Here is a 26,596-nt window from a genome sequence, read left to right as displayed (position 1 = left end):
TCAGTTCCTTTCCCTTTTATACTAAGACTGTTTATGCATTTTATTCAAAGAAGCTTGCAACCCTTAAATTGAATATAAAAAGGTTTCTTAATATCCTTTAATGAGAAAAAGGAGTCTGGGAAGAAAATAAAAACTAGTTTAAATATGGTTTTATGACTATTTTATGATGAATGGCACATTTTAGAAGGTATTCAATATTTAACCTTTCCACTTATTTGAAAGCATTTAGTTTTTGCACACCAACCTACATTTATCCAATATTTCCCCCTCTTTTTCACCAAATACTTATGTATTTTAGTGCTAAAAGCGCTGAGTCAGCTCTATCTGGGATGTTGGCGTTCAGCTGGGTAGACTGTGAATGGGTTTCCTGTCTCAGATTGTCTGTCTTTATGATGATGGATTGGACATTTGAGGTGCAAAGTCTGCTGTTCTGCCTGGCAACAGATTGAGACGATCTTGTGGGGCAAAAAGTAACAAAAAGACACAATAAAAAACACAAAAATGAGACAACAAACGAGTAGGCTCAAAGCCTCTGCATGCAGATGTGCCAAGACAGGAAAAACCTCTTTCCATTTTGGTCCTGACAGGTCAATACTGGCACTTTCACACCAAAATATTAACAAAAAGGGCGAAATGTTTGAAATTTCATTCTTCCATTTGGTATGAATTGAATCTTTATTGTTGTAAGAACAAGTACAGCAAAAACAAACATCTGCCCTTCGGTTGACTCACATGGCTAACACGTACATTCCACATACGAAATTTCTATCTTCTGTGATACATGCCTGATGTGGCATTTCTTTTGTGCAAACTGTATATTTGCATTCACACTATGTTGTCACACTACAAGAGAGTTGACTTGAATGGAAGTAGCATTTGATGTAGATCAGAATTTGAGATGTCCGGTCCATCAGAGTCCAGGTGTGCCAAAGAAAACAGACTTTTAATTGTCAAAATGACTCCTGGGCTCAAATTGTTGCCGGGCAAAACTAGACTAATAGTTAGCATAAACTTTGCTCTAAATGCTGTTGCAATAAGAAGGCATGGTAAGTCTGGAATGCCTTTTTTGTGGGTCATCTGTTGCTTGACTTGTCTGGCACGCACAAGAATCTCAATATAAACTGCAGGCTGCACGGTGTCTCATAGTGAGAAGGTCCTGCTTTCGAATCCCTGCTGGGACCTTTCTGTGTGCTGTTTTCATGTTCTAAACGTGCATGCATGTGTGGGTTTTCTCCAGGCACTCCAGCATCCTCACACAGTTCAAAAACCTGCTTCATAGCGTAATTGGGGGTTCTAAATATGGCCTCTAGGTGTGCACGTGAGTGTGAGTGCGTCGCCCTGCAACAGACTGGCGACCCTTTTAAGGTGTCACCTGCCATGTGACCATGGAAGGGATTCGGTGGGTTCTAAAGATAGAAGGATGGAACTTAAACCGCCTCTCCATACATTTTGAATTTCCTGTTATTCTATGTTTGTTTTTTTAGGTTTATGACGGTTTTGATTTCTTAAAAATGTTTTTCATTTATTTCCAGAGGAGCTAGGCATACAGTATTGATAGTGTCTCTGAATGTTCTGTGAGGTACTTTGGTCAAATTAACTTCTTGTAATGTTTTAGCTTCTTTCAAATTGGGCAGTTTTTGGATTGGATAGAACTTTCAAAGAAATCCAACTCTGGTTCAGACCAAACAGCTACGGCTAAAAGTACTGAAGTCCGTTTTGAGCCTGATATGTTGAATTCAGGTTAAATTACAATAGAATAGAATGGAACTTTATTGATCCTGAGAGTGCACCTCAGGATCAATAAAGAGAGAGAAATTGAGAGAAACTAATAGTTTTCAGTACAGCCTAGAAATACACAGATTGAATTCAAGTCTTCGCGTTTCCGTGAAAGACTGAAGACTCCACAGCACCACCTTCATTCAGCACATCTCCATGTGCCTGCAGCCATGATCTGTAAATGATATCCACTTAAACTGCATTCGTCTGAGACATTGTGTGGACGAGCATTCACCATAATCCAGGATTTAAAGTGAATGCAGACGGCGTGCGTTCAGCTTGTTTAGTTACAGCATTTGTCTTTGTTTAAATCCGGTTTTCATGGCCATCAGCTTTAAAACACAATTCAGATAAATGCCCGTTTGAGTAGCAGACACATCTGGAACTGTGTAATTGTCTCGTTTGCACTTGAAATCAAAAGCACTGTCAGTCCAAACGGGAAAAATCTGTCTCCATTTTCTTGCCTTGTGTTTCACTTCTTGTTTGTTTTCTCATTTTCTTTGCAACATCTCCATCTTTGTGTTTTGCCTGTCACATTCTATCAGCCGCTTTCTGTGTACATTAGCTCGCTCTGAGGCGCGTTTCTTCTGCCGTCCTCGCGAGCTGGACGTGTCCGAGCCCGACCTTCAGTGGACACTCCTCTCATCTGTCTCCATCGCTCTGGCTGTCAGCCTCTGTCTGTCAGCTTATCTGTCTTTCTCACTCTGTCATCGTTTGGCTGCCTCACACCTCACACACGTTTCGCCTCTCTTGTCTCCAGAACTCTGGCCACAAGGACTGTGATGTCCAGTATGCGGAGCTGGATACTGCAGCTTTGGCCTCGTCTCCCAGCCCTCGAAGCTCTGCTCTCACTGGCCCTGGGGACCTTGTCGAGTATGCAACCATCCAGCCTAGCTCACACTAGCGCATGCCATTATAGGCCTTTCCCCTCAGACTTTGGCCTCAAGGTACACAGACTGACGCACCCCCACCCCCTTGTTCAAACCCCTTCACATGCATCGACTTCCCTTTACATTATCCACTCGGCTCCCTTGTCTGCCGTCCTAGTTCCCCCCGTTGTGTGTCTGTTGAAGGTCTGATTAAAGCTGTTGTGCTCTGGAAAGAGACGTGCACTTCTATAATCACAAATATGAGGCTGGGGGGGGGATCCATCGTGCACTGGCTGCATAAATCTGGGCAAATATTTGGTTAAATCTGATTTTAAAAAAGCTCATTTGATTCAGCTTTAATTCATCTTTATTTATTTCTTCTCTGGCTTATGAATTCTGATTTGTAAAAACTTGAGTCAAGCATGCGGATGAAGAGGACATGAAAGATTTAACCACATAAGTTAATTTGCAAGAGATCTGACATCATGTTGAATAATTTGTTTATTTATGCTGATAATTTACTATTTTACATCATTAGAATGATTATAGGAAACAGGAAATAACTTTCTAACCAAAGAAATATGTCATTTTTGACACATTTTTAAGGCCTAAATTACTAATGAAAATATTAAAGAACATTAAACCAAAGTCAAGTTTTATTTTTACTTAACATTTTGCTCATTAATGACTCAACCATACTTCTTTTACACACACAGAAAAGAAATTCCCCTTAATCTAGATTCTAGAAACTGGTTGAGCCGATCTTTGTCCCAACAAGTTTAATCAAGTATTTTTGAATGAACTTGCTGATCAGTTGTGGAGGAATTTTTTTTTAATTCCATTTTCAAAAATGTTCAAATTCAGACGCATTTGAGCTATATTGGCTGTGGTCATTAAACAGCATCCTTCTTTGATCAAGCCGGTTCACAACCTTCTTTTAGACCAGAGCAGGACCTGCCATTTCCGTTTGGCTATCATCCATTTGCAGAACCCAAGTGGTCTTCAGCTTAATGTTACAAACGGTCTGAGATTTTCCTTCAGAAAGCCACTCCAATTAAACTTGTGGTGATTTTAACATGTTCTTGTGGCATTTTTCTTATTATAGAGAACAGATATAAGGCACATTGTGATTAAAATTGCATTTCTGAGTATTTCTTTTTTCAAATTGTGAAGTAGGTCCATTTAAGTCTTTGTTTTCCTGGTCTGAGCTGACATCTGACTCAAAACTGTACAGCTGGATGGCTCCGTTACTGCACACCATTTTTCTTGCACCCGTAATGTTAGGTCGGGGGGGTGAGGAGCGGTAAGCTTGTGGGAAAGAATGTAAACAGAGAACTCTCAGCAACGGGGAAGGGAAAGGGGGACGGGGTTGTTTTGCACCAACAGTCTTGCCCACAACTCAGAGGTGAATTTCCAATGAAATTCTGCCGCTCTACAGAAACTATGTCCTAGAACAGGACACTTTGAAAATAGATCACAAGATGATCGAAGAGGGACTTTAAAATATTATTATCTTCCAAATCAAGTTTGAGAGCATTTCAGATTGGAAAAATCAAACCATCATACTTCCACCACCATTTTTAGGTCTGACTATTTGCTTTTACATGAAATGCTGTCTGTTTGACTCCTGATGCAAAGAGACCTACATCCATCCACAAAATAGTCAATATACCAGATGTTGTTAATGTTGCAAACACTGCTCTCCTTTTTCTGATGGTCTGGAATCAGTTCTTGGTGGAACTGGAGTTCCCTCTATACGTTTGTTATGGTAGTTGATATGGTTCCACAACAACAAAAAATGTCTTCATAGCTTCTCGGAAGGAACCATTCATAACGTTGCTAATTCATCTGTTTGTGAATTAGCAGAATCTGGATGCCAGTTTGATGTGTTTCTTAGAAAGATTTTTTGACTTGGGTAGAATTTCACTAATTTTTCTGCGCAAGAACCCTTGCGGTTTACAAAATAGTCCTGTTTGTGACCAACCAGAAAAGAAGCAGATACTTTCTCACCCACCATCAAATCACAAAGTTACTGTATTTCCAGTCAAATACTGCGTGAAGATTCCCAACATTTGAAAGGTTTTTCTCAAGTGATTACACCTCTCATCAGCGCTGATTGATACCAGAGAGAAATGCCTTTTCTTTCGCAAGATTGAGCTCCTGTGTGTCACCTAAACCCCACAAGAAAATCTATCCGCCGCTCTCAAACACACCCTTCTACCCCCACTTCAAGTCTTATTCACACAATGTGCAAAAAACAGGATTAATGCTTGCAGATCGTCTTGTTGCTACACTGTTTGGCATGGTGTCCATGGCGATCCACGAGGCGAGCAATTCTGCAGGGGACTCTGGAGGCTTCTCTCAAAGTGGATTGTGGAGAAATGAGCATAACGCTGTGTGTTAATCAGACACTTTTAGCAGCAGGTGTCTTTTCATTTATAGACTCATTTGTTTCAAGGGAGTAAAGGTGCACTGTTGTGTGTGAAGATGTAAAAATGTGTTGCTTTGCAGGAAATTGTTGTTGAGTTAATTTGGGGAATTTCACATAAAAAGGCAGAAGTTGGAGTCCAGTGACATGCACACCCTCTGAATCAGTCTAACCGTAATACAGCTGAGTAACCAGAACTGATCTTGTGGATACTCATACTGGTGTGTTTTAAAGCAAAACGAAAGACAATTAAGCACTAATTCATGCTGTAGACGGAGCAGCTGGTTGCCAGGAGACGGTTTGTATCATACTTACAGTTGTCTGATTTGCAGATGTTTTCAGAATATAATTGCTCCCTTGGAGATGAGCTAAATTTTTCGTGCCAAACAAACGCTGTCGACAGTTTGACGGCAGCACACAACTCAGGAAATCGTATCCTCAACACCGTGTGAGGTTAGACTTCAAAGGAAAAACAGTTTGAGGTTACATTTTAACAAAATGAAAATCCTTTCTTAAAATTCTCTGGGCTTTTTCCCCAAACCTAATAACACTTTCTAATCTAAAAAGCAAACATGTTAGATCAAAGATGGCTGAAGGAACATCAGTAGTCCAGGATGCACTTTCAACAGTACAGCTATTGCTGCTTGGAGAAAGAAGCTAATTAAAAGCTACATAGGAGATGACACCACAGCATGGCAACAGTGATTGTTTGTTGCAGTTTTACAAATTAGCAGACAAGCACCGTCTCTTAATCCTGATGGGGGATCAGGAGTATTGACTTCCTAAAAAGAAAAAAAAAACATTTCCCTGTTACAAGGAACATGCAGCGGGGAGAAAGTCTCATGAGCAGACTGCAAATTAAATTAAAAACACAAACAAACATCGCTGCATCGCTTTCTCTGGGTCACTGCCTGCTGCCAAAACGGCTTCTGGGTTGTCTTTATGAGTCTGTGTAGCATCAAAAATTGAAAAATGCAAAAGGTTACTGAGAACAAATGAAGGTGGACTAAAGACTTAGGTCATACGCACTCATATGGGGGTGATTCTTACGAGTGTTGCAAGCAAAAGGTCGTGCAGAGGAGCAGCTTCATCTTAAGGGGAGCATAGGTGTGCTTTGCAGTTCCTTTGAAGCTTAAGAACCTCAAAGGGCGTCATGAAGTTAGACCTTGAGATTGTCGTGTGTGTGGTTAGTGTGTTGTAAAATATGCGTTGGGCTATTGGAAGTTGCACTCGCTTATCACCTACAGTTGATGCTAACATAGGAAGCCCTTGACAGTAAAGGATGAGTACTGGTCCCTTACTGACTCCATGCAAATGCAGCAGGGATGCCCACACAAACTAAGCCTCTGTTGTCTTATTTCCTATTTTTATGATACAACATTCACACCGGGTACGCGGCAGACGGTCAAGATGGCGTAAAAACGGCCACTCTTGAATGCCTTTTTAGCACGTAGTTTTCACACTGGACAAGCAGTCCAGGTTCTTTTTCTACTGTTCACTAGCGACACCTACAGTTGGAAGAAGCTTGTGTGAAATGTCAAACCGGTGCAAATCTCGTAAATCCTTCTCCCGGCTTTTTCTTTCACAGCTCTTTTCCAATAATGAAAGACTTGGTGTCATACACTTCCAGCCAGCCACAAACCACAAATATTAACTTCTCCTTTGTGATCAAGTTTCAAACGGTTGGTACTTCCATTGGAAGTTGCTGCTTGAACACGCGTTGCCGTGGATAATGTGACTGTAACGTAACAGTCAGGGTGCACGTGAGGAACATGCCCTTATCACGTAAACACCATAGATGGGCCCCTTGCGCTGTCTGTAGGATTTGGGAGTTGGATCAAAAAACTTGACAATCCGTCCTGCATCTTATCTACTTCATGCCTAATTACCCTTGCTAAGTGTTTGCTGTAGATCTATCCATTTATGCAGCCCAACTGACATCCCATATCCAGCCCTAAGGCAGTCATGACTGAGCCTTAACCCTTGTGCTATCTTAGATGACCCCACGCTTACATTGACGTGTTCTCCCTACCATGACAAAGGTGGATAAAGGTGGAAAGATTTCACGTAATCCATGGACACCAGTGAAGATCACAAATCATTGAAGAAAAAGGTTCAGAGCACTGTCTACTGGGTCTAGATGACCCAACTCCCAATGCTAAAGTGCCTAGGATAGCACAAGGGTTACAGTAGACAAATAAGCTCTATATGTTGATTCTGAATAAAAGACATGGACAGGATCTTGGCAGATTAAGGATGGATGTGCAGTGACTATGGGAGATAAGTGCACTGATACACTGAGTCTCTGTTAACTTTACTACTTCCTCCTCATCTCTCCTGAAGATGGTGGCAGAAGGAAAAGGAATTTGGATCCAGAGAAGGAAAGTTTTAATCCTCCTGGAAGAATATGAAGAAGTCTGCCTGATTTGTAGTTTCCACTGAGGTTTTTGGAGGAATCTACGAAAAAGAAATCCAGAAATAAAATCCAACAGTTGATTAGGGAGGAAGCCAGGCAGTAACTTGGACTTAACAGGAAATGTGGTCAAGGACATAAACATGGTCTTCAACGTGGCTCTGACTTGAACCTCCACACAGGCTGGAGCAACCATGTTAACAAGCACAAACTGGAATTCTGTTTAGGAGGAACCAGGTGAGAAGCACAAACTCAAGGAAGAACAGATAGGCCCAAGTAGATGAGTGAGATCTGCATGGTGGAGGAGCATGACGGCATCTCTTCTAGTCAGTGTTTTGATCATAGTGTCATAGATTTATCACAGATTTTGGCTCATTTGTAGTCGGGGGTCACAAAATGCCAGCACTTTACACTCAGTTGCTTTTCCGGGCGGCTGGAAGTTCCAGTTGTACTGAAAAACTCCAGTACTTTTTGTAACATCCACTCGAGTGTTTCCCCAGACTCAAGTCCCACCAACAGCAGAACTGTGAGAAATTGTATAACTGCGCAAGAGATGCTCCAAAGCGCATGAAAGGTTGCAACAGAAGCAAAGTGAGACTGAGGTTCACACACCAGTGTTAAGGCTACTCGTTTAAAATTACAACATTTTGAGTCTGGAGAAAGACAAAGAGTAGAGCATTTAAAGTAGTCTGTTTGGGAAATTTCAAGAATTGAGCTCCAGGCATCCTTAAATAACCCCCCCCCTCCACAACAGTCAATATTGGCTCCACATAACCCCCCAAAGGACATTTTATCTTGTGGGTAAAATCTGAGGTGTCAGACGAAAGCAGTTTTATTAGAATCATGGAAGAAGGTGGACCCTTGAGTCTTCTTTGGAGGATGGGTCAGTTCAAATAAAGGCGTCTGAAGCCTTCAGTTGGTAATGAAACCTATTTTGATTCACACAAAAAAAGTAATTGAATGCCTGACTACTGACACAAATCACATTTTATCACTTTGATGGGGCTGCAAATGCTCAACCAATCAACTATTTTGAATTTTCCAACTCAGCCTTTTTACATTTCAAGATAAGCATACTCTAAATATTTCTAATTTCTGGACTTATTGAGTTATTTTTGGGCCTTTAACACCAGAGATGATAAAAGGAATACTTGAATAACACCTGCTCTTTGACCTTAACTCTGTTAAACTCTGGCCTCCTGCTGATTTTACAGAAATTCAACCTTATCTGCAGCTGATTACCTGGATCAGATGTGTTTAGGCAAATAGGCGCTTGAATGGCAGGTTGGTTGGAAAACATGTTGGACATGTCATGGCCTGGATTCTGACACCACTGGTTTATGCAATCACAGTGAATCAGCTGATTCTGACATGCAGAGAAGTGGCTTTGCAACACATCACTAACGTAAAGTGTTGCATGACTGCACAAGGCTTCACTTGTGGAATTACGTTAATTACGTACGGTTGAAGAGTTACGGTAGTCGAAAGAAGGTCAAAACTGGAGCTAAAGCTCTGGTGTTAAAAGGTTAAGGACTGGATAAATGGGAGCAAATGTAAAACTAGACATCTGCACTTGACTAAAATGGTTTTCACAAAGAGGAAAAAATAAGAGAATCCAAGGGAACAATAAGGGAATCTTCCGGCTCTTTCTACCCTCCTGCAGACCGTTTTTGTTGTTAGGGTTTCAATTTGTGTGAATGCAGCTGTGAGGCCATGAATTTCTGCAGAATTTCAACCACCGCTGTATTCTTGGAGCCAAGTTAAATATTCAAATTTTTGTTGTTAAAAAGAAAAAACGTTTCAATAAAAAAAAATCTTGATTTAGTCTTTATTTTCCTTTTTTATCTCACATCTTTACAAAACATGGGTTATGAATTGGCTTTTTATGTAAAAGAAATACTTAAATAAAATGAATTAAATGAGCCTTTTTTCTGATTTAAAAATAAAATTGAGCATCTTTTTAGTTAGTCCCTTTTCTTACATTTGTTTGATATTTTCGCTTGCCATTAATAAACATGAAGCCTTGTTTGGGCAATGCTTCTCTAAGGTCATGATTCAAATGAGCTCAGACTTCATTCAAATCCTGCATCGATTTTTAAAGTAAAATTTTCTTTAAATTCAAGAGGTTCTTTCTTTTTATTTCACATTTGCACAGTCAGACAAAAGACCTCATTTAAACTAAAAGCTTTGGCAAAGGTGGCGCTCTGACTGAGGTCACTGCCATTTCACTGTTTCTAGTTTTGTGGATTAAAAACATTTTTTTTCTTTCCTTTCGGTGGTTCTGTTCTTCAGAGTGGGCGGATGTTTCTTTGAGGGGCCCGTGAAAGTGCAGAGTTGGGTTAAAAGTTGTTGGAGTGAGCTACTTTGTTGGATTTCCAACCATTTTCTGCCATTGTTCTCGTGTTTGTAAACTGTCCGCCGCCACAAGTCGACCTGTGGCAAACAGCGCGGGCTCAGTTACAAAACCTGTTTGGTTTCGTCAAAGCAAATGATGAATCTGAGTTTCCACTCTGAGGATCGCAGTGGCTCTCAGTTATTTTTTATTTTTTTTATGCCTTTGTGTTCGCTTTCAGCGGCAAACACATATGGTTGTGGCTGATCTCTTCCTACGACATGTGGCGTGTGATTTTCCAGTTTTGACTTGAAGAACCACTTTTGATTTTGACCTCTGACCTTTGGAAACAGTGCCATCTTGAGTCTTGGTTTGTGATTACAGCAAAAGAGGAAGATGTGGTCTAATAGGCGCCAAAAGGCCTACCGTTAGCTTAACCTTTGACCTTTAGAAAGACCATTTGAAGTCAAAGTTTGCACTATTATAGCAAGCTTATCTTGTTCAACACAATCAATGTGAAAAAAGCTAAACAAGTGGTTCAAATTTCAAAATGCTTCATGATGTCTTCATTCATTAGAGGATCTTATCACAATGAGATCCTCGAGCTAAAGAAAAATGTTGTTTTACCGTCAGTCACTAAACAAAGTAACTGTTGTTTACATTAACCTCTTAAGACTTGAGGCAATAGTGGAACTAACCGTCTACACACGTAGTCACAGTGCCCCAGTTAAGCAGAGTTAAGTACTAATACAACCCAAAATGTGATGTCCATGTATGTGGACACCAGGTCGTAACCCTTGTGCTATCTTAGATGACCCCGCCCTTCCATTGACGTGTTTTCCCTACCATGACAAAGGTGGATAAAGGTGCAAAGATTTCAAGTAATCCATGAACACCAGTGAAGATCACAAATCATTGAAGAAAAAAGGTTCAGAGCACTGTCTAGTGGGTCTAGATGACCCAACTGCCAACGTTAAAGTGCCTAGGATAGCACAAGGGTTAAGAGGTTAAAGTATAATTATAAGTCAATCATGGATTTGACCTCTGACATCTAATGCAACATCCATCAGAACCTCAACTTTTGACCTTTAGAAACACCATTTGAAGTCAAAGTTTGGCCAAAACAGCAAAGTTCTTTTGTTTAACACAATCACTGTGCCCCTCCGCCCAGAAAAAAGCTAAAAAATTAAAGAAAAGGTTGTGATGTTGTCATCCATTAAAAAGATCTCATTTTGTAGTTTCACTTACAGTCACTCAACAAAGTGTAACTGTTTACATTAAGAATTAATCAAATGTCAATCATGGATTTGACCGCTGAAATTTAAGGCGACCTCGATTAGAACTGTGAATTTCCCTTCACAAGCAGGAACTCAGCTACAATTGAGCTCTGTTTGAAAACAAATAAATGCAATGAAGTTATATTTGATTTGAACAGTGTTACTGTGGTATAGATATTAATCTTTTTTCCTATTGGCGCTCATTTTCATCAGCCCCAAGGATGCCACAATGGCAGAAAGCCTGAAGCTACGTTCACACCGGGACGAATTTGTTTAACGCCTTCTGACTAAACAAAGGGCACCAATGAGAGTGTGCACACCGACGCGAAGAAACGCCACGCGTCAAAGCAGCAAAAAAAAAATGCCTCGGGTTCGTTTTTTTTTTTTTGACGCCTCGCGTCGAAATCTATTCGACCAATGAAAATGGCGCTTTTGCACACGTGTCTGGAGCTTCTGAAGTTACAGTAAAACACCACTGGGGGGCGCTCAAACACAAAACTGCCTTGCTGAGCACACATACAAGCGAAGAAGATAGACGCCGAGTAGCGTCTACACTGCCGCGAGGAAATAATGACGGACATTCTAAAATATCCCCGAACCAAGCACCAGTTGGAGCTACTGGTGCTTGAAATATTCATGTTTTCTTTGTATTATTCTGACAAGCGCGTAAATACTTGCTCTCTTCTTCTGAGTGAAAAGCGACTTTAAGAAGCGTAAAGTTGCGCAGCGCCACCTTGTGTACAGGAGTGTTTCTGTTTTACATTAAGCGCCATCTAATGTCAGGGAATGAAATTGCATGTTCGCTCGGCTCATCGTCAGCGAAAATCGCCTGGGTGTGAACACAAAAAACGTGGCGAAAAACGCTGGCGAATGACGCCTGGCGAATATTCGTCCCGGTGTGTACGGGCCTTTAAGCTGCGTTCACACCCCCCTAGGCAAAGCGCGTTCCAGCAACCATTTTTATGGAAAGTCTATGAATCGCTCATAAATGCCTGTTTTGGGCTTCTGCTTTCAGAACTCTCGCGATCACACATAGAAATGCATGTTTATACGACCGTTTCTGGGTTCTAGATACAACATGCGTGGCCACTGAACATGCATTGCAAGTTAAACAAGGTCGAACCTTGACCAACCAGAGTCTTGGATTTGGCAGTGGCATGGCACTTTTAACTCATGGAAGTGCCACCTGTGTGAAAAAATTGATAGGACATTTTAATTATTGCGGTTTGTGCCCAGCCAGAATTAAATTAAACCAATTCTTTCATATATCAGAACAGAGCTGTGAAAGAAAAGGTCTGGAGAAAGATTCACAAGATTTGCACCACTGCGACATTTTGCACCAAGCCTCTTAACCAGTAGACACGCGCTAGTTAACAGTATAAAAGGAAATAGAAGAAGAAGCCCCTCCCTGCTTGTCCAGTGTGAACACCATGGACTAAATGCATGTCAAATACACTAAAGTCATAGCTTCAGAGTTCATCAGCCTCACAAAGGCAGCCATTTTGAATTTAAACATGACAAAGCACATTTCACAACAAAACAGAATCAACTGTATTTATAACCAACACAACAAAGTGATATTTAATCTAACTTATATGAAAAAATTATCAAGAAACTACTTTTGAAAAATAAATAAATAAATAAAGGGACTGCAAGTGAACCAAAGAGGAAATGCAACCAATAAAACGGAGATATCAAAAAACACAAAAGGAGAGCAGTTTCATGCTGGATCAAAGGCTTGGGAGCTCAAAAGGATTGTAAACTGTGTCCTCAGTTGTGGCTTCGGGGGCCTGACAGGGGTGGGGGCTGGCAGAGGCAAGGACAAGTGAATGCCGCCCGCAGCTTTAACTTGGTCTTCAAACCAGCTCACACTGACACAAACATCCTTTTTACTACCACAGCGGTAGAAATAGTGCAACACAAAAATGAAGCCTTTGAAGCTCCTTCGTCTGCATGTTTGTTCACTTTAGTGGAGAAAAAAATGAGGTGCCATTTTTCTTTCAAACTCATTTTTGCAACTAAGGAAATCTAGTCAGAGAACAGTTTCAATGCTGATGGAAAACGTAGAGAATCGGGTTTCTGGCGTTGGCCTGCTGCACGTACATGTGGAAAAAGTGTGGCGAGGAAATGTTTGCATAAGCGAGACTTTTAAAACCTGCCCCATTGATTGGCTTGCTGATTTACATCTAGCTCCTGACATGTCTTTTGATTTTTGGGTGAATGCAGCCCACAGCTCAGATGGTGCGGATATAAATCAAAAGAGTGAGGTCAATAAATCCAATTACTCTTCATTTAAAGATAGGAGCAAATCTAACTTCTAATTTGGGACATAACGGCTCAAAACAATCAATAAAAAAAGTTACCAGTGTAAGTTTAGATGATAAAACTTAAATAATTTCCTTAAATGTATCCTTAAAATAATCTTGTAACTCGTTGCATTACTGTGAAATTGTGTCCAAACAGGAGTTTTGGCTTCGCCTTAGATTTCTCCGTTTACATTCTAAGTAGAGGTTCCTGGTAATCATTGCCACATGCAAAACAATTATTGAGCCTTGAACACAGAACCATGTCAGATAATGTTTCTCAGAATAAATGTATATTTGAACCTTGACAGGGGCAGGAGATTCAAGGTCAATGCTGGTTTGTGGTAGAAAACGATTTTTAGAAGAGCACTCAACAATTCCTGGACAGCTGTCATTCTTTATGTAGCACCATATTTAATGGTATTTACAGGTCATCTGTATTTACAGGGTCAGCTGCAGGTTAAGGCTGAGCTGTGAAATTCGAATGGGTTTATTCATAAAAGGTCCTGTTTGCAATGGACGTTGCTTCGAGGTGGTATAAAGGCCAATCAACACCAAACTGAGCTGAAATTATGAGAATTGTTCATCCACTTGAGTTCAGACCTTTTCAAAATGTCCAATTCTTCTTGATGGAGGTTAATATCAGGCCTTAAAGAACCACTCCCATAATCTTTTGGTCTATTGTAGAAGCAGTCGTCTTTTAATTATGACTATGACCATTTTAGCCAAAATCCAACAACCTTTTTAGGACTTATTTTCTGTTAAGCAGCAATAGTTCAATAGAAAGTTAACTCTGAGCTTTGGGCAGGAATATTGATGTGAAGCAACCCCGCCCACCTTCCCATCACCCATAAGTAGGAGATCTTTGACTACATGTTTTCACAATAACTAATGTATCAAATATATATAAAAAATATGCCCATAAATCCAATTTTAAGTTTCATTTATTTTTTTTATGTAATTTGTATTTGAACAGGGACAGAACACATTAGTGAACATTTTGGTAAATGTGCCAATGTTAGCTGCAAATCAAATTTTATACCACAGTCTCTGGGTAAGTTGTAGATTTGCCAACAACAAACAACAACACATAAAACCGACAATAAGAATGACTGATAATACAAAATAAGTAGGATCAGTAAGATTTGAAGGGTAAAATAGAGTGGTCTCTACACAAAAATGACATGTCAATTGATACATTATAATACCAGAACCATTCCAACAGTCATGCATCCAATGGTGGCATACAATATTGACATTTGTGGGTTCATGCAGTTCATGCAAACTGTTTGTTGTTTGACTTTAAGCCGGATTTTAGGTGGCTTCTGAAAAGTTGGACACTCTCTTGGGATGAAGCCATATATGTCCTCTATCATGAGAAAAATGCCACAAGAACATATTAAAAACACTAGGAAAAACGAATTGCATCCGAGTGGGTCTTTAAGAGTGACTAACAGATCACCGTTTTTTTGTAAAATTCCCCTGTTGAAGAAGCAAAGGGTGACAGCAGGGAGAAAAGCTTAAAAAAAACCTGACTTAAGACGTGTTTGGCTTCTCTCTTTTGCAGCCACATTCAGGAACACTGTTTGTCTCCTCAGCACACGTGCCTGCTCACTTCTGCATGTACACTGGCATTTGTACGTGTACATATGTGCATGCTGTTGACCTTTGTTTGCCTGGAGTGACGGTGGAATTTAACTCAGTCTGATGCTGCGCTGCAGCTCCTGCTGTGCTGCAGTGTCCTGCTCTAGATTGGCAGGTTCTGTTGCTGTTTGTTCAGGTGAAGGTCACATCTGGTGGGGAGGGGGGGGGGGGTTCTGCTCTTTACTGTCTGTGCTGTCCTTTCATTTCTGTCCTACTCTGGACCTCCACCTCTAGAGTCTTTTTCCAGCTGCTGTGGTCCTCAGACAGATTCTCCAGGCCTGCTTCTTGTCAGACCTCCTTGTCAGGTTGGACAGGCCTTCCTGCAGGTCTGCATCTACTAGCTAGTTTGCCACACTGGCTTTCCTTGGCCATCTGCCCACCTTTTATTTATTACCTGGCCTGGCAATTGCTAGATTTGTTGAATGAACATACTGGAGATGCGGTGTCTCATGAACAACTCTCCTGAGCTTTTAGAAGACAAAGATGCATTATTGACACAATTTCAGATCATTTTTTAGCAGAGTACGATAGAAGTGTCTAGTATTCATTTCCTCATTGTCAGGTCATCATTTCTGCTTTTTTCTTTGTCACCGGTTTTGTTTCTCCATAGTTTTTTTTTTTTATGTTTGAGTTTCTTTAGTAAATATTTTAGTTTCTGTTTAGTCTCATGCATTTTTGGTCCTACACCAGTTCCTGACACACCTATTTACTTATTTAGGAACCTACACCTTTAGGTTGCACCCTTGGCAGTAGATTGTAAAATACTGGAAATCCCTAAAGTCTCAAAGGACCTATATGCTTTTCTTAAGCCTTTTATTTTAAACAATATCCAAATATATGATACGAAATTACCCTTGGCACACAAAATAACACATTTTTTATTGAACATGAGTTTTTGTTAACCTCATTTTCCTACCCGCAACTAAGACAACTCGATCTCTGAGGCACCGTCTTTCTGTCCTCGTGGGTGCTATTCCGTGACGTCAACCTCGGCGGTGTGTCTGCGTCTCACCCACGGCACTTATGTATTATCTGCACACACTGTACATAGTATTTGTGCGTAGTCAGTAGGGAGCCAGTATTCAAACCTTACCAACAGTGAGAGTGTGGCATAACGCCACCATACGACAGCATCATCCTCATATCATAGGTGCATGCAAGTTACATTATATTATCATGATAGACACACATGAGTATCCTGCGCTCCTGGCTGTTCTTCTTAACATTCATCTATACCCAGACAACGAAAACCCTGTAGCGATGCATGTAAATAAAGCTTAAGCTTGTGTTTGTTCTGCAGATGGAGACAAGAGGTTTAAGGTCCTACAACATGCAACTTTTTTGAGCTTTTATAAGTGTATTATAATGTTAATTCCTCACCAAAAAAAACTACCCCAAAGTAGTATTTTGATCCATGCATCACTGCTCTTTCTTCTAAAAACCTGCGCTCTGAGCACCAGCTCCTCCCAACTCACAAAAACAAGCGGTTTCTCACATTGTGACGTAGATAAGTGAGGACCAGCCCCATCCAGGAAGAGTCCTTGTGTCAGCACCGCCCCCAGGCTAACACACAAACACACTTTCTCCATGGAGCAAGCGGTGATCAGCTAAACGCTTTCCTTTTATATGAACAATATGGATGCCCATCTTTGAAAACATTTCAGATGATGTTTGTTTTCGGTGGCAAGACACAGGCACACTGCTGAGGCAGACTCTAGGTCGACATCATGAAAAGGGCGACACCCACAAGGAGGGAAAGTCTTATTTCCCTCTTTAGTCTTTAGTTTGCCAAAGGTAATATATTATCATAAATATGGATATAGTTTACTCTGAAAGCTTTAAGAAAAGCATGATACAGACCCTTTAATGGGGAAAAAAGCAGGGGCGAGGGGGTCAACTCAACAGCCCCTTCCTGCTTGACCAACCAACCCTGTCACTGCCCTAACAAAACAATAAATACAATTACAAACTAAATTCAGCTTAAAATCCTCTGCACATAAAATTTTTACATGGGAGTTAATTCAGCCAGCCCCTAGTGGTCATTTGCGGAACTGCAACATTTTGTACTGTGTGTTTTCCCAAGTTTGTGTCGTTTTAGGAACAAAATATGAAGACTTGACTGTAACACATAATAAAATGTTATTCGTTATATGTATTGAGTGCATGAAAATCTGCTCACCCTAACCTGCTGAGGAAATTAAAAAAATGCGATTCAACAAATAACATTTTGACATGAAAAATAACTCACCGCTGTCATCTTATGATGTGTTTCTCTTTTTTTCCATTAGTTTATAAGTGAAAGAAAATCGGTTTTGTCTGAAATATTTCCTGTTGGATGTGATAATTGAAAAAAATGTGTTTCATTTAAAAGCTATTTCCATCAATAATAAAGTGGTTTCTTGGAAACAACACGAAGGCAGTTACCAATTGTATGACAATAATTAAACTATTATATTTATGCAGTATTAGTGTTTAAAATTAACTTTTTTATATGTTGTTGTGAGCCCAAACCTTAACATAAAAATGTAAAGACTAAACTGCTCACTGATGCTGTTGACATTGTTTCTAAAATGTGTTCACTGAAATATGCCCTAAAAATGTGTCTTATGACTATTTATTGTTGAGAATTTCCATTAAAGTCGAGCTCTTTACCCTCTTTTTTCTTTTACTTTTCATTTCCTACAAGCCAAGAATTTTTATAACGATCTATTCTTGGCATTCATTTTAGCTCATTTCTTGTTATTGAAGATAATGACAGAGATAATCACAACTCCGGCCCGGAGCTGGTGTAATTCTTGAAATCTGAATAAATCTCCAAACGTCTTCCATTAAAGACCTTCTTTGCATTTAATTTCTTTTCAAAACCATAAGAGGTTGTCAGAAAGGCCAATAACCTAAATCATCAAAACGCCTGGGCTCGCTGCCCAGAGTTTTTATGGAGAAACTCTGCAGTAACACAGCGTAGGATCAGTGGAGGTGAAACAGACCGCAGCCATGAAAAATGTATGGACAAACAAAAGCTACCCAACTAACAGCACTGCTTAGACTTTCAAATTATTTTGATGAACACAACCAGGAAGATACAGCTCTGTAAAATTTTATAGAAACATTTAATCCGTAGAGAGATTTTATTTTGCAAAAACTTTGGTTTTCCCAGTTACATAAGGAAAAATAACCTTTAGTTTATAGACGAACTTCAAGACCACACCCCCTAAGATCATCTCTTTATTTTCTATCTTCTGAGAAAAACCTGGAGAATGGGCACTTTAAAAGAGCATCTCTAAAATGTCACCCTGTGTGGAGTGAAATAAAACTGTCCATTTATCGACATGATACTACATTTTTCATAAATGATTACCCTGACATTTTAAGAAATGTGCAAATGTTCCCTCCTTCGATGAAAAATGAAAGGGCCAGGAAATGCAAACGACCATAGCTGCTCCTGTGTCGTCGCAGTAAACGTTCACCGCAGTCTGCTCTTAGTTTAGCTTTAAAGCTACAAGGACTTCTGTCGGAACACAAACCAAACACAACGTTTGTGCTTTCAGATTGTTACTGTAACTGTTGTTATGCACAACAAACTCACAACCACAAACAAATCAATTCAGAGGATTTGCATAAAAACCACTTTGAAGCCACAGCATTAGTTTGAAACGCTCAACTCTAGAATGAAACCAAGTCATTCATGTGCCAGCAGCTGGATGCTTTTGAGTCTGTAGATGAAACATTAAAGTTGAACTTTTAGGGTTGATAAAGGATTCAAATTATTTCCTTTTTCACAGTGGTGTAGTGGTCAGCACTTGCCTCACAGCGTGAAGGCCCTGGTTTGAATCTCAGCTGTGGAGTTTGCATGTTCTCCCTGTGCATGCATGGGTTTTCTACCAGGAATACGGCTTTCTCCCCCCCATCGAAAAATGGGCTTTATATGTTAATGAGTTACTCTAAAGTGTCACTAGGTGTGTGAGTGTGTGTGGCATTGATTGTGTACCCTGCAACAGACTGGCGACCTGCCAGGGTACCCTCCCTTTGCTCAACAGGCTCCGGCAACCCTGTGAAGAAGTATAGCAGATTAAGAAAAATATTTGTAGAAATATTCGTAGAAAATACGTTGGACGTATGGCAATGACGTCAATCAGCCCTTTTTCAAGTTCTTGGATCATGAGCCCTCATAAAGTTCTATCACATGTCACACACTTTCTGACTTGCAGAAATTAAAATTGCAAGAAGTTGAGTTAGAGCCACCTACCATTGAGTCAAAACAATGTTCAAAACATAACACAAGAGAAGCAAACCCAAAACTTTTGTGGAAGATCCTCCATGCGTCAACAAAAATTAGCTTTGCTGTTCTCACTGTCTCCAAAATGCAGATCATGTGCAGTTTTCTTGCACATCTGTGGCTGTGCATGAAAGCTTATCTTCATACATGTTCACCTCTCCTCTCCTCTCATTTGTCTTCTTCAGCTCTGCTGTAGTCGTGTCACTATCATCCCTCACTGTGTGATTTACCAGGTTTCACCCATTTTTTTTATCCACATGTTCACCTGAATGCAGTTTCTGAATTCTTGGACTCATTCCTCATGTTCAATATTCTCCATGTTGTGATCTGGCAGGTTTTTTTTTGTGTGTGTTAAACTGACATCCACGAGTGCATGTTTTGTGCTGTGGATACAATAAGTTAAAGTTTTGTTGTGGTTTTCTTGCCTACACCACATTTTTAGAGTCGGACTCATCGTTTACGTAGATGTAGAGATGCTTGAGGAACATCCGTAAGTCTTCTTCCATTTTCATTCTTTTATTTTGCACGTTTTTTAAAGTCATTTCATCATTCCATCTGGTTATTTGAGCTAAAAAAAAATGCAATGTATCTCCAAGAAGAAAACTTTGTTGAGTAAAACAGGATGACAGATGTTTGTGTTCTTTTTTTCTACCTTTTAAAATTGGAAACTCGCTGTGTAAGGGGGTTTCTAAAAAGCTTTAATGGTTATTTTCCTGAAAATATACTTCAAAAGAAGATTCTCTGGGATTTCTTTGAACTGGTCTCCTCTAGGAAGGAGTTTATGGAGTTCAAAAAGAAAAGAAAGGTTTCCATTTAATGTGGTTTCTCTGAAATCAAAACAGAATGTAAGTCATACAAAGAAACTCAAAACAAAAGCTTCTGTAAAACTTTTTTTTTCATGCGTTACTCTCATCTGTTCTTCCTTAACATGTTTATGCTATCAGCATACTTCCAGCAGGCAGACCTACTGCTGTTTATTATTTGACTTTTCAGCATAACAGCAGTTTCTGATGAGTGTTTGGGGTCAGCGTCCTTTAGAAACGTCTTTTTTGTGGCCAAACTTCAACTGTGCAGCTGAAAGAATGACGAAAAGCTTGAGAGTCCAACACTTTCTGTTCTTTGGATGAATTTCGTCACTTGTACACCATCAGAATTCTTAAACAACCCTGTCTTTGTGTTATATGACAACTTAGCTCTTCTTATTTTTACCCCAAAGTTAGCATTAAGTGAATATTATAGTCCAAAGCTGTTAAAAGGTATCTGTAACATAGTTTCAAATCTATTGTATAATCTTCTTTTGCAGCTTTCATGCAGGTCAGGCCAATTGACTCAAGATGCAGTGTCAAATTCTATTTCTCTTAAATTTGTCTGTTTTTACATCAGAATGTTTTTTTTAAATGGTCACATAGCATTCATTGTAAAGGGATGCTGCCTGAAACTGTCCACATTGGATCAATTTTCACTTTTGCTGAAGCTAGGCCTCCTCTGATTGGTTCCAAGGGCATGACACACTTGCTGTGCTTTAGTTGGTTTAGGGTTCAGAGGTGGAACCCACTGTTGTCTCTAGGTACACAATTGCAGATGAGCAAGAAGAGAATCTGAAAACCAAATATTAGTCTACAGATACATGTGTAACTATTCCAACTTTGAGAACCCTGCAAGTATACGTTCATATAAACAGTTATCCCTCTACAGAAGATTAGCATCTTCAAATCAAAGGTATAGGTTTTTATAAACAGTCTAGAAAGGTACGTAACCACAAAAAGATTTAAAAAAATCACGATGTTATAAAAGAAACTTTAAACTGTCCCTCAAAATTTGAAACAATGAAAAATGAATTCTGTGCTTTGAGGTATTCATCTACAGTGTTTTTAAGGATTTTGAAGCATTGGTTTTGGCTCAACAGTCATGTTTTCAATCAGAAGCCCAGATTTAAAACCTTCAATGACCAATTTCACTCTGACAAGAAGGAGGAGGAAGCAAATTAAGTAACAAAAATGCAATTATCATCCCAGGAAAATCTTCCTTCCCTCCTACACCGATGCATGCAGGGGCGTAATTCATTTTAAAAAAGCAAGATTTATAACATTAAATCAGCCTTTATGTCTTTAACAATTTCCCTTCAAAACACAGCAGCAACACGAGACTCATAACTTTCTCTGCTCTGTAAAATAGGACAACCACCCCTGGTGTCCTACAGTCAGGTAACTGGACTCCCAGGATCATCTCCATGTTGAGAAACACCCTGAGAGACTCAGCGTGCAAAGCTCCTTAAAGATCTAAAGCCAATATTGCTTTGCCATTTGAGCTGGAAGCACAACATTCTTCTCGTCGGATGAGCTGTCAAACAATGGACCCTTGAAGCTTTGTGATGCAATGGCAGAACAATGGGCACTCTTGTTTTGCAAAGATTGATTGTGGCAGGAATGCAAACGAGTCACTTCTACAAAGTCTGGTGGGAAGAATGCCTCAAAGATTTCTGTCTGCATGTGGCATCTGTAAGACGCAGGCTCTCAGTCATTCAGGTCACAGTAATCCAGGGAAGCTGCACTTCTTTTCAAAGTGCTTTACATCCCATTCAAAAGGCTTTTCCAGTAGCTTTGCTCTAAAATTTTTTGTTTCATTTTATTATTGATGTGGATGATAAAGGGCTGCTTCTGCCATTGTTCACATAGAAGTCCCCATTGCACCACAAAACTCCGGCAACACCCCTCCTCTACTGAATCTATTTAATCATTTAATGAATTATTTAGGCAACCCGATAAAAATCCAGACTGAGATGTCAGAGCCTCCTCTGTTTCCACACTTGTTTGACATGGAAAGTAACTGTTAAAGCGTTGCTGCTGAACTTCCATTAAAAATGGCTGCCTGAGAGTTCTCTCTCAGCAGACATATGGCCCATTTAAAGCCACAGCTGCTGCTGTTATGAATTGCTTGAACAATTTGATCTTTTAGCATTATAGAGAATTAAAAAACAAAACAAAAAACCCAAATAGGTTAATCCATCTAAATTATGCAAGCAATCATCTTCCTGAAAATTCCTCCTGAATCCGAGGTTGCAGAATAAATAAAACCCAATTTCCATCTGTTTGGTTCGATAACAGTGGCAAACTTTCCAGAGACACTGGAAGTGGTGCTCATTAGTTCTCAGCTCAAAGGTTGTTGTTGTGTTGGGAACGAGTCGATTCCATTGACTGGTTTGAGAACTGGACCTAGTGAGCGTGACGTCACCCGCAGAAATGGCTTACCATCGGCTCTTTTCATAATTCATTCTTTTTAGTTGCCATTTTTTTGCAATATAGACGCCGCCATATTGGAGCCAGACGACATCAGTAGCAGTGATTTTTCCAAGTCAGTCTAAGTCTGAGTCACATAGTTTGTTGCCAACCACTCTTACCAATCAGAATTGAACTTGTTGGAAGTCGTTACATGAAATCTGTCAATCAAACACTTTGAACGCTGGATGTGGAGGCCAGCAGCTCCACCGACTTTAACGAGTTTATCTGATTGGTCAGTTTATAATTCGAATAGCTTGCATACAGAAAAAAATATAATGAAAAAATTGTTGAACCATTGACTGTAAGTTAGAAGTGGACTAAGTGACACCCCCAAGACAAGTTAAGGTTAAGGGTTAAGAAAATTCATGAATGGATATGTTTGTCAAAATGAGCATTCTAACCGGCAAACCCTTTTAACTTGTTGTTGCAAATCCGCATTTTCTGTAGTGCAAGTTTTTCCAAGTCATAAACTGGCCATTCAGATTCCTCAATAACAGTATGTGGTCTTGCATCAAATGTGCAAAATGTTTAAAAGACAGAGCCTGCTTTTAAATTGGAAGAGGCGTGGTCTTCCAACATGATTGGCAAGAGTGGTTGCCATTGAAATGACAATTTAAACCAATCGGACCAATCACTGCTAACTGACATTGTCTGGCTCCAACATGCTGATGCCCATATCATAATAAATGGGCAACCAAATTAACTGAAGTTTGTTGGAGTCGGTAGTAATCTATTTTCCATTGGTGATTTCAAACTCACTCGGTCCAGTTCTCATATACAGACAGTGACTGGGATATATTGTCGGGGGTTGGTTCATCATTGTTGGAGGAGTATGTGGGAGTTCAGTTCAAACGTGATGGAAGAATGGTGCAAATACAATGGTGTGTGGAAGGTTTTCTTTTTAAAAAAACTTAATTTGCCAAGCTGAAAAATGTTCCTGTCATACATGTCATGAGTTTACAAGTTTTTCAAAATCTTCTTTTCTGGCTTTTTGTTCAGAATATGATGAGCATGGATGTGTGGTCATTGTACTTCTTTTATCTTCTCTGTCTTCTGTAGGACCCGGGGAGGCATCCAGAGGAGCTGAACGCAGCTGAATACATGAGCTACCAACGCGCCTGCAATGCGGAGCCCCATCCCGAGTCCCTGCCCGCTCCCACCTACCCTCCTGTTACCTTCCTGCCCCAGCATCCCTATGCTCAGCAGCCCTCCAACGAGCCCATGTATTCCAACACCAGCTTCCCGGCGCACGGCCCCCGAGCTCCCTTCACTTTCCCCAAAGAGCAATCCGTGTAACTCCTCAAGAGGCAACTCGACGGCGCCACCAACACTTTCTCTGCTGAGCATCCACCGCTCACCTACAGTCTTCCAGCCCCTAGATCTCCTGCCGTCCCCTGTGATGTGTGCTGTAGGACCCCCCCCACCCCCACCCCCACCCCACCCGTGATGCTAGTCACTACCAACGGCTCACCTCCACCACTCTTGCCTTCACCCCTCACGTGCCCACTCATCCTGTCCGCTGCTTCTATCGCTCCCTCACCTCCTTTTGCTTCTTTGCCAGCCTTCCAACCGTGTACAGAAAGAAACCCACTTTGTTCTCTTTCCTTTTTCTTTTCCACCTTTTAGCGCTGCGTGCTTCTTTTGTTCGTGTTCTCTTTGTCCGTCGATCATATGCTTGCTTCTTTGAAAGTCATATACTGTACTGTACGTGTGATCTGGTGGAAAAAAAAGCAAATGAAATGTCATGTAATTTGTAAAACTGACTATTAATCTACGATGACATGGACTACCCAGTTAATTACAGTTAACGACGGGGTTGGTATGTGAAGTGTGAATTGGCAGGTTTTTCAACTGAATCCTTCATACCCCTTTACGATCGCTCTGCTATGATGACTCTTGGCTTTTGGGGCTTTTGGAGGAGAATGTCACCCTCATTAGGTGCAAAGCAAAAAAAAGGGCTTGAGATTCAGAAGTATTGACTCTCTCCCTAAGTACAATAATCCATCCTGATCATTACGTTATCTATCGGTAGTTACGAAAAATAAAACACATTTTCAGTCATTTGCTTCCAAACCAGCGTTTACATTGCAACAACCTCATTTGGTGGGAAACAGAAAAAAGGAGTTTGGTCTTTGGCGCTGTGCTACACTTTCCCAGTTTACATTATCGCTTTAGCTTATGCTGTTTTTTCCATATCTTTATGAAAAAGCTTGAGTTTGTTGCAGAAACTCAGGTTCTGTGTGGGTCCTTTTCATTGGCGATCTTGTGCAACAGTTTTCCTCAAAGCAGGTGTTGAAGGTGAAGACAATCACATTTTTCAAAGAAATTAGTCACTTTTGTCTTTTTTTTTAAGTTTCTTTTCATAATTTAAATAGAGAAAGGCTTTTCAAGGACAAGTCCGCATGTTTACTATATTTAAATGTTATTTTGGGGGTGTGATTTGTACTAATAAAGCAAAAAGACGCAGAAATGAAGAGTGAAAAGAGAAGCTTGCAGTATTTTTTTAGAGAATGCTTAGCTGTAAAACAATAGCACTTATTTTTAGAGGTTATGATATACTTTGTTGATTTCATACCATTCATAAGCTAACGTGCTTGACAAGCCAATTTCAGGATACTGCCTCCTACACACATGCCCTCCAGACACCGCAAATTTTCATAAACTGACCGTTCACGATTTCTGTTATTGCCATGTCAGATGTTTGTAAAAAAAAAAAAGATTAAAAACTTGTGTTTGTGCTTAATGTGAAAATTAAAATCCTTGCGATGTTGAAAGGTAACTTAGTGTTTACTCATAACGGTGGTGGTATTTGGGGGATAAGGGTAAAAAAAATAGTGTGAGACTCTCTCCCATGCTCACCTTGTTGTCTTGCAATGGCTCGATGTGTGTGCTAGCATTTAGTTTCAGAAGTGGTCTCCGCTTTGAACCACTGAAGGAGTTTGTTATTGCTGTACCCACTGTATAGAAAAAGAAAAACACTGAAACACATCTTTGTCTTTTTGTGACACATTTATTATTCATGACATCCCTCCTTGCCAGTATTTTTTATTTGTTATTATATCGGTGGAAATGCTGTCTTGGAAGCATTCACTGGATTATTTTTTTGAATGTCATTAAAATGTCATTTTTCTGTTTTTGTCTTTTAACCTTTTTAGCTTGTTGTTTTGTAAAATGGAACTATGTAGCTTTAATTTTTCATATTTTTTACCACTTACATTTATACAAACCCACTGCACATTTGTTTTGATGACTATTGTATGATACATGGGAAGGACAAAAGCAGAGTAATGATTAGCCTCATGAGCTCCTCCCAAACTGAAGTAATGAAATGATGTGAAAATGTTTTTGTTTTTGTTTTTGCTTTTCAGGTTATGTTTGTTGTAATTAATAACAATGTGTCTGAAGTGTTGGAAAAAAATGTCATGCAGTTTAACATTAAACTTCACAAAGTATCCGTGGTTTTGTGGATGGTTTTTATTTTTCTTCTCCCCGTTGGCTTCAGATTACACAAATAATTACCTAAATTGTGCTCTTAGAAAGAAAGATGCCCTTTGTTGTCTTTCTCCGTGAAGTCACAAAGTTGTCTTTTGAAAGCTGATTTAATTTTGCAGGCAGTTGCAGGCATCCACAACATATCTGCACTGCCGAAGCTGAATCTTAAGATAATAAAAATACCCTTGTTTCAAGAAAAAATTGTTTTATTGAGACAGTTTTTGGATAATAAAAAAATCTAAGTTTAAGGAAACATTTCTTTTTAACTAGAATTTTTTTCTTAAAATTAGAATTATTGGTAAGATCGTTTTTCTATCCACATTGGCAGATGTATAAATATTTTTTAAGTTATTTAAGCTTGATTCAATACACACGTTCTAGACCTATATCTCATGCCCCTTATAGTTCACCATCCTTCCACTAGGGGCACTAGAAGGGCCTTTACTGCTCATTTCAAAATGGCTGCCTCCATGAAATCTCAAAAAAACTTTTGGTGAGAAAAGTTTTA

General features: G+C 39.8%; 1 protein-coding gene across 4 annotated transcripts in view; it reads left to right on the top strand.

Moving 5' to 3' along the window:
- Nucleotides 1-26,055, top strand: part of nectin1 (nectin cell adhesion molecule 1) — a 216,984-nt gene extending 190,929 nt beyond the window's left edge. For 2 of the 4 annotated variants that reach the window (XM_011482287.3, XM_011482289.3), the window contains one exon: nucleotides 23,656-26,055. In XM_011482287.3, the coding sequence (XP_011480589.1) occupies nucleotides 23,656-23,892 (237 nt within the window). In that variant the 3' untranslated portion in view covers nucleotides 23,893-26,055. Of the gene's footprint in view, nucleotides 1-2,536; nucleotides 2,724-23,655 lie in introns of all 4 variants that reach the window. The other 2 variants (XM_020708088.2, XM_011482290.3) reach the window with 2 other exon arrangements.
- The last annotated feature ends 541 nt before the right edge of the window (nucleotides 26,056-26,596 follow it).

The sequence above is a fragment of the Oryzias latipes genome, chromosome 13 (genome assembly GCF_002234675.1).
Source record: "Oryzias latipes chromosome 13, ASM223467v1".
Lineage (NCBI taxonomy): Eukaryota > Metazoa > Chordata > Actinopteri > Beloniformes > Adrianichthyidae > Oryzias > Oryzias latipes.
The sequence above is the reverse complement of the archived record's forward strand: the minus strand, read 5'-3'. Positions and strand labels throughout refer to the sequence as shown.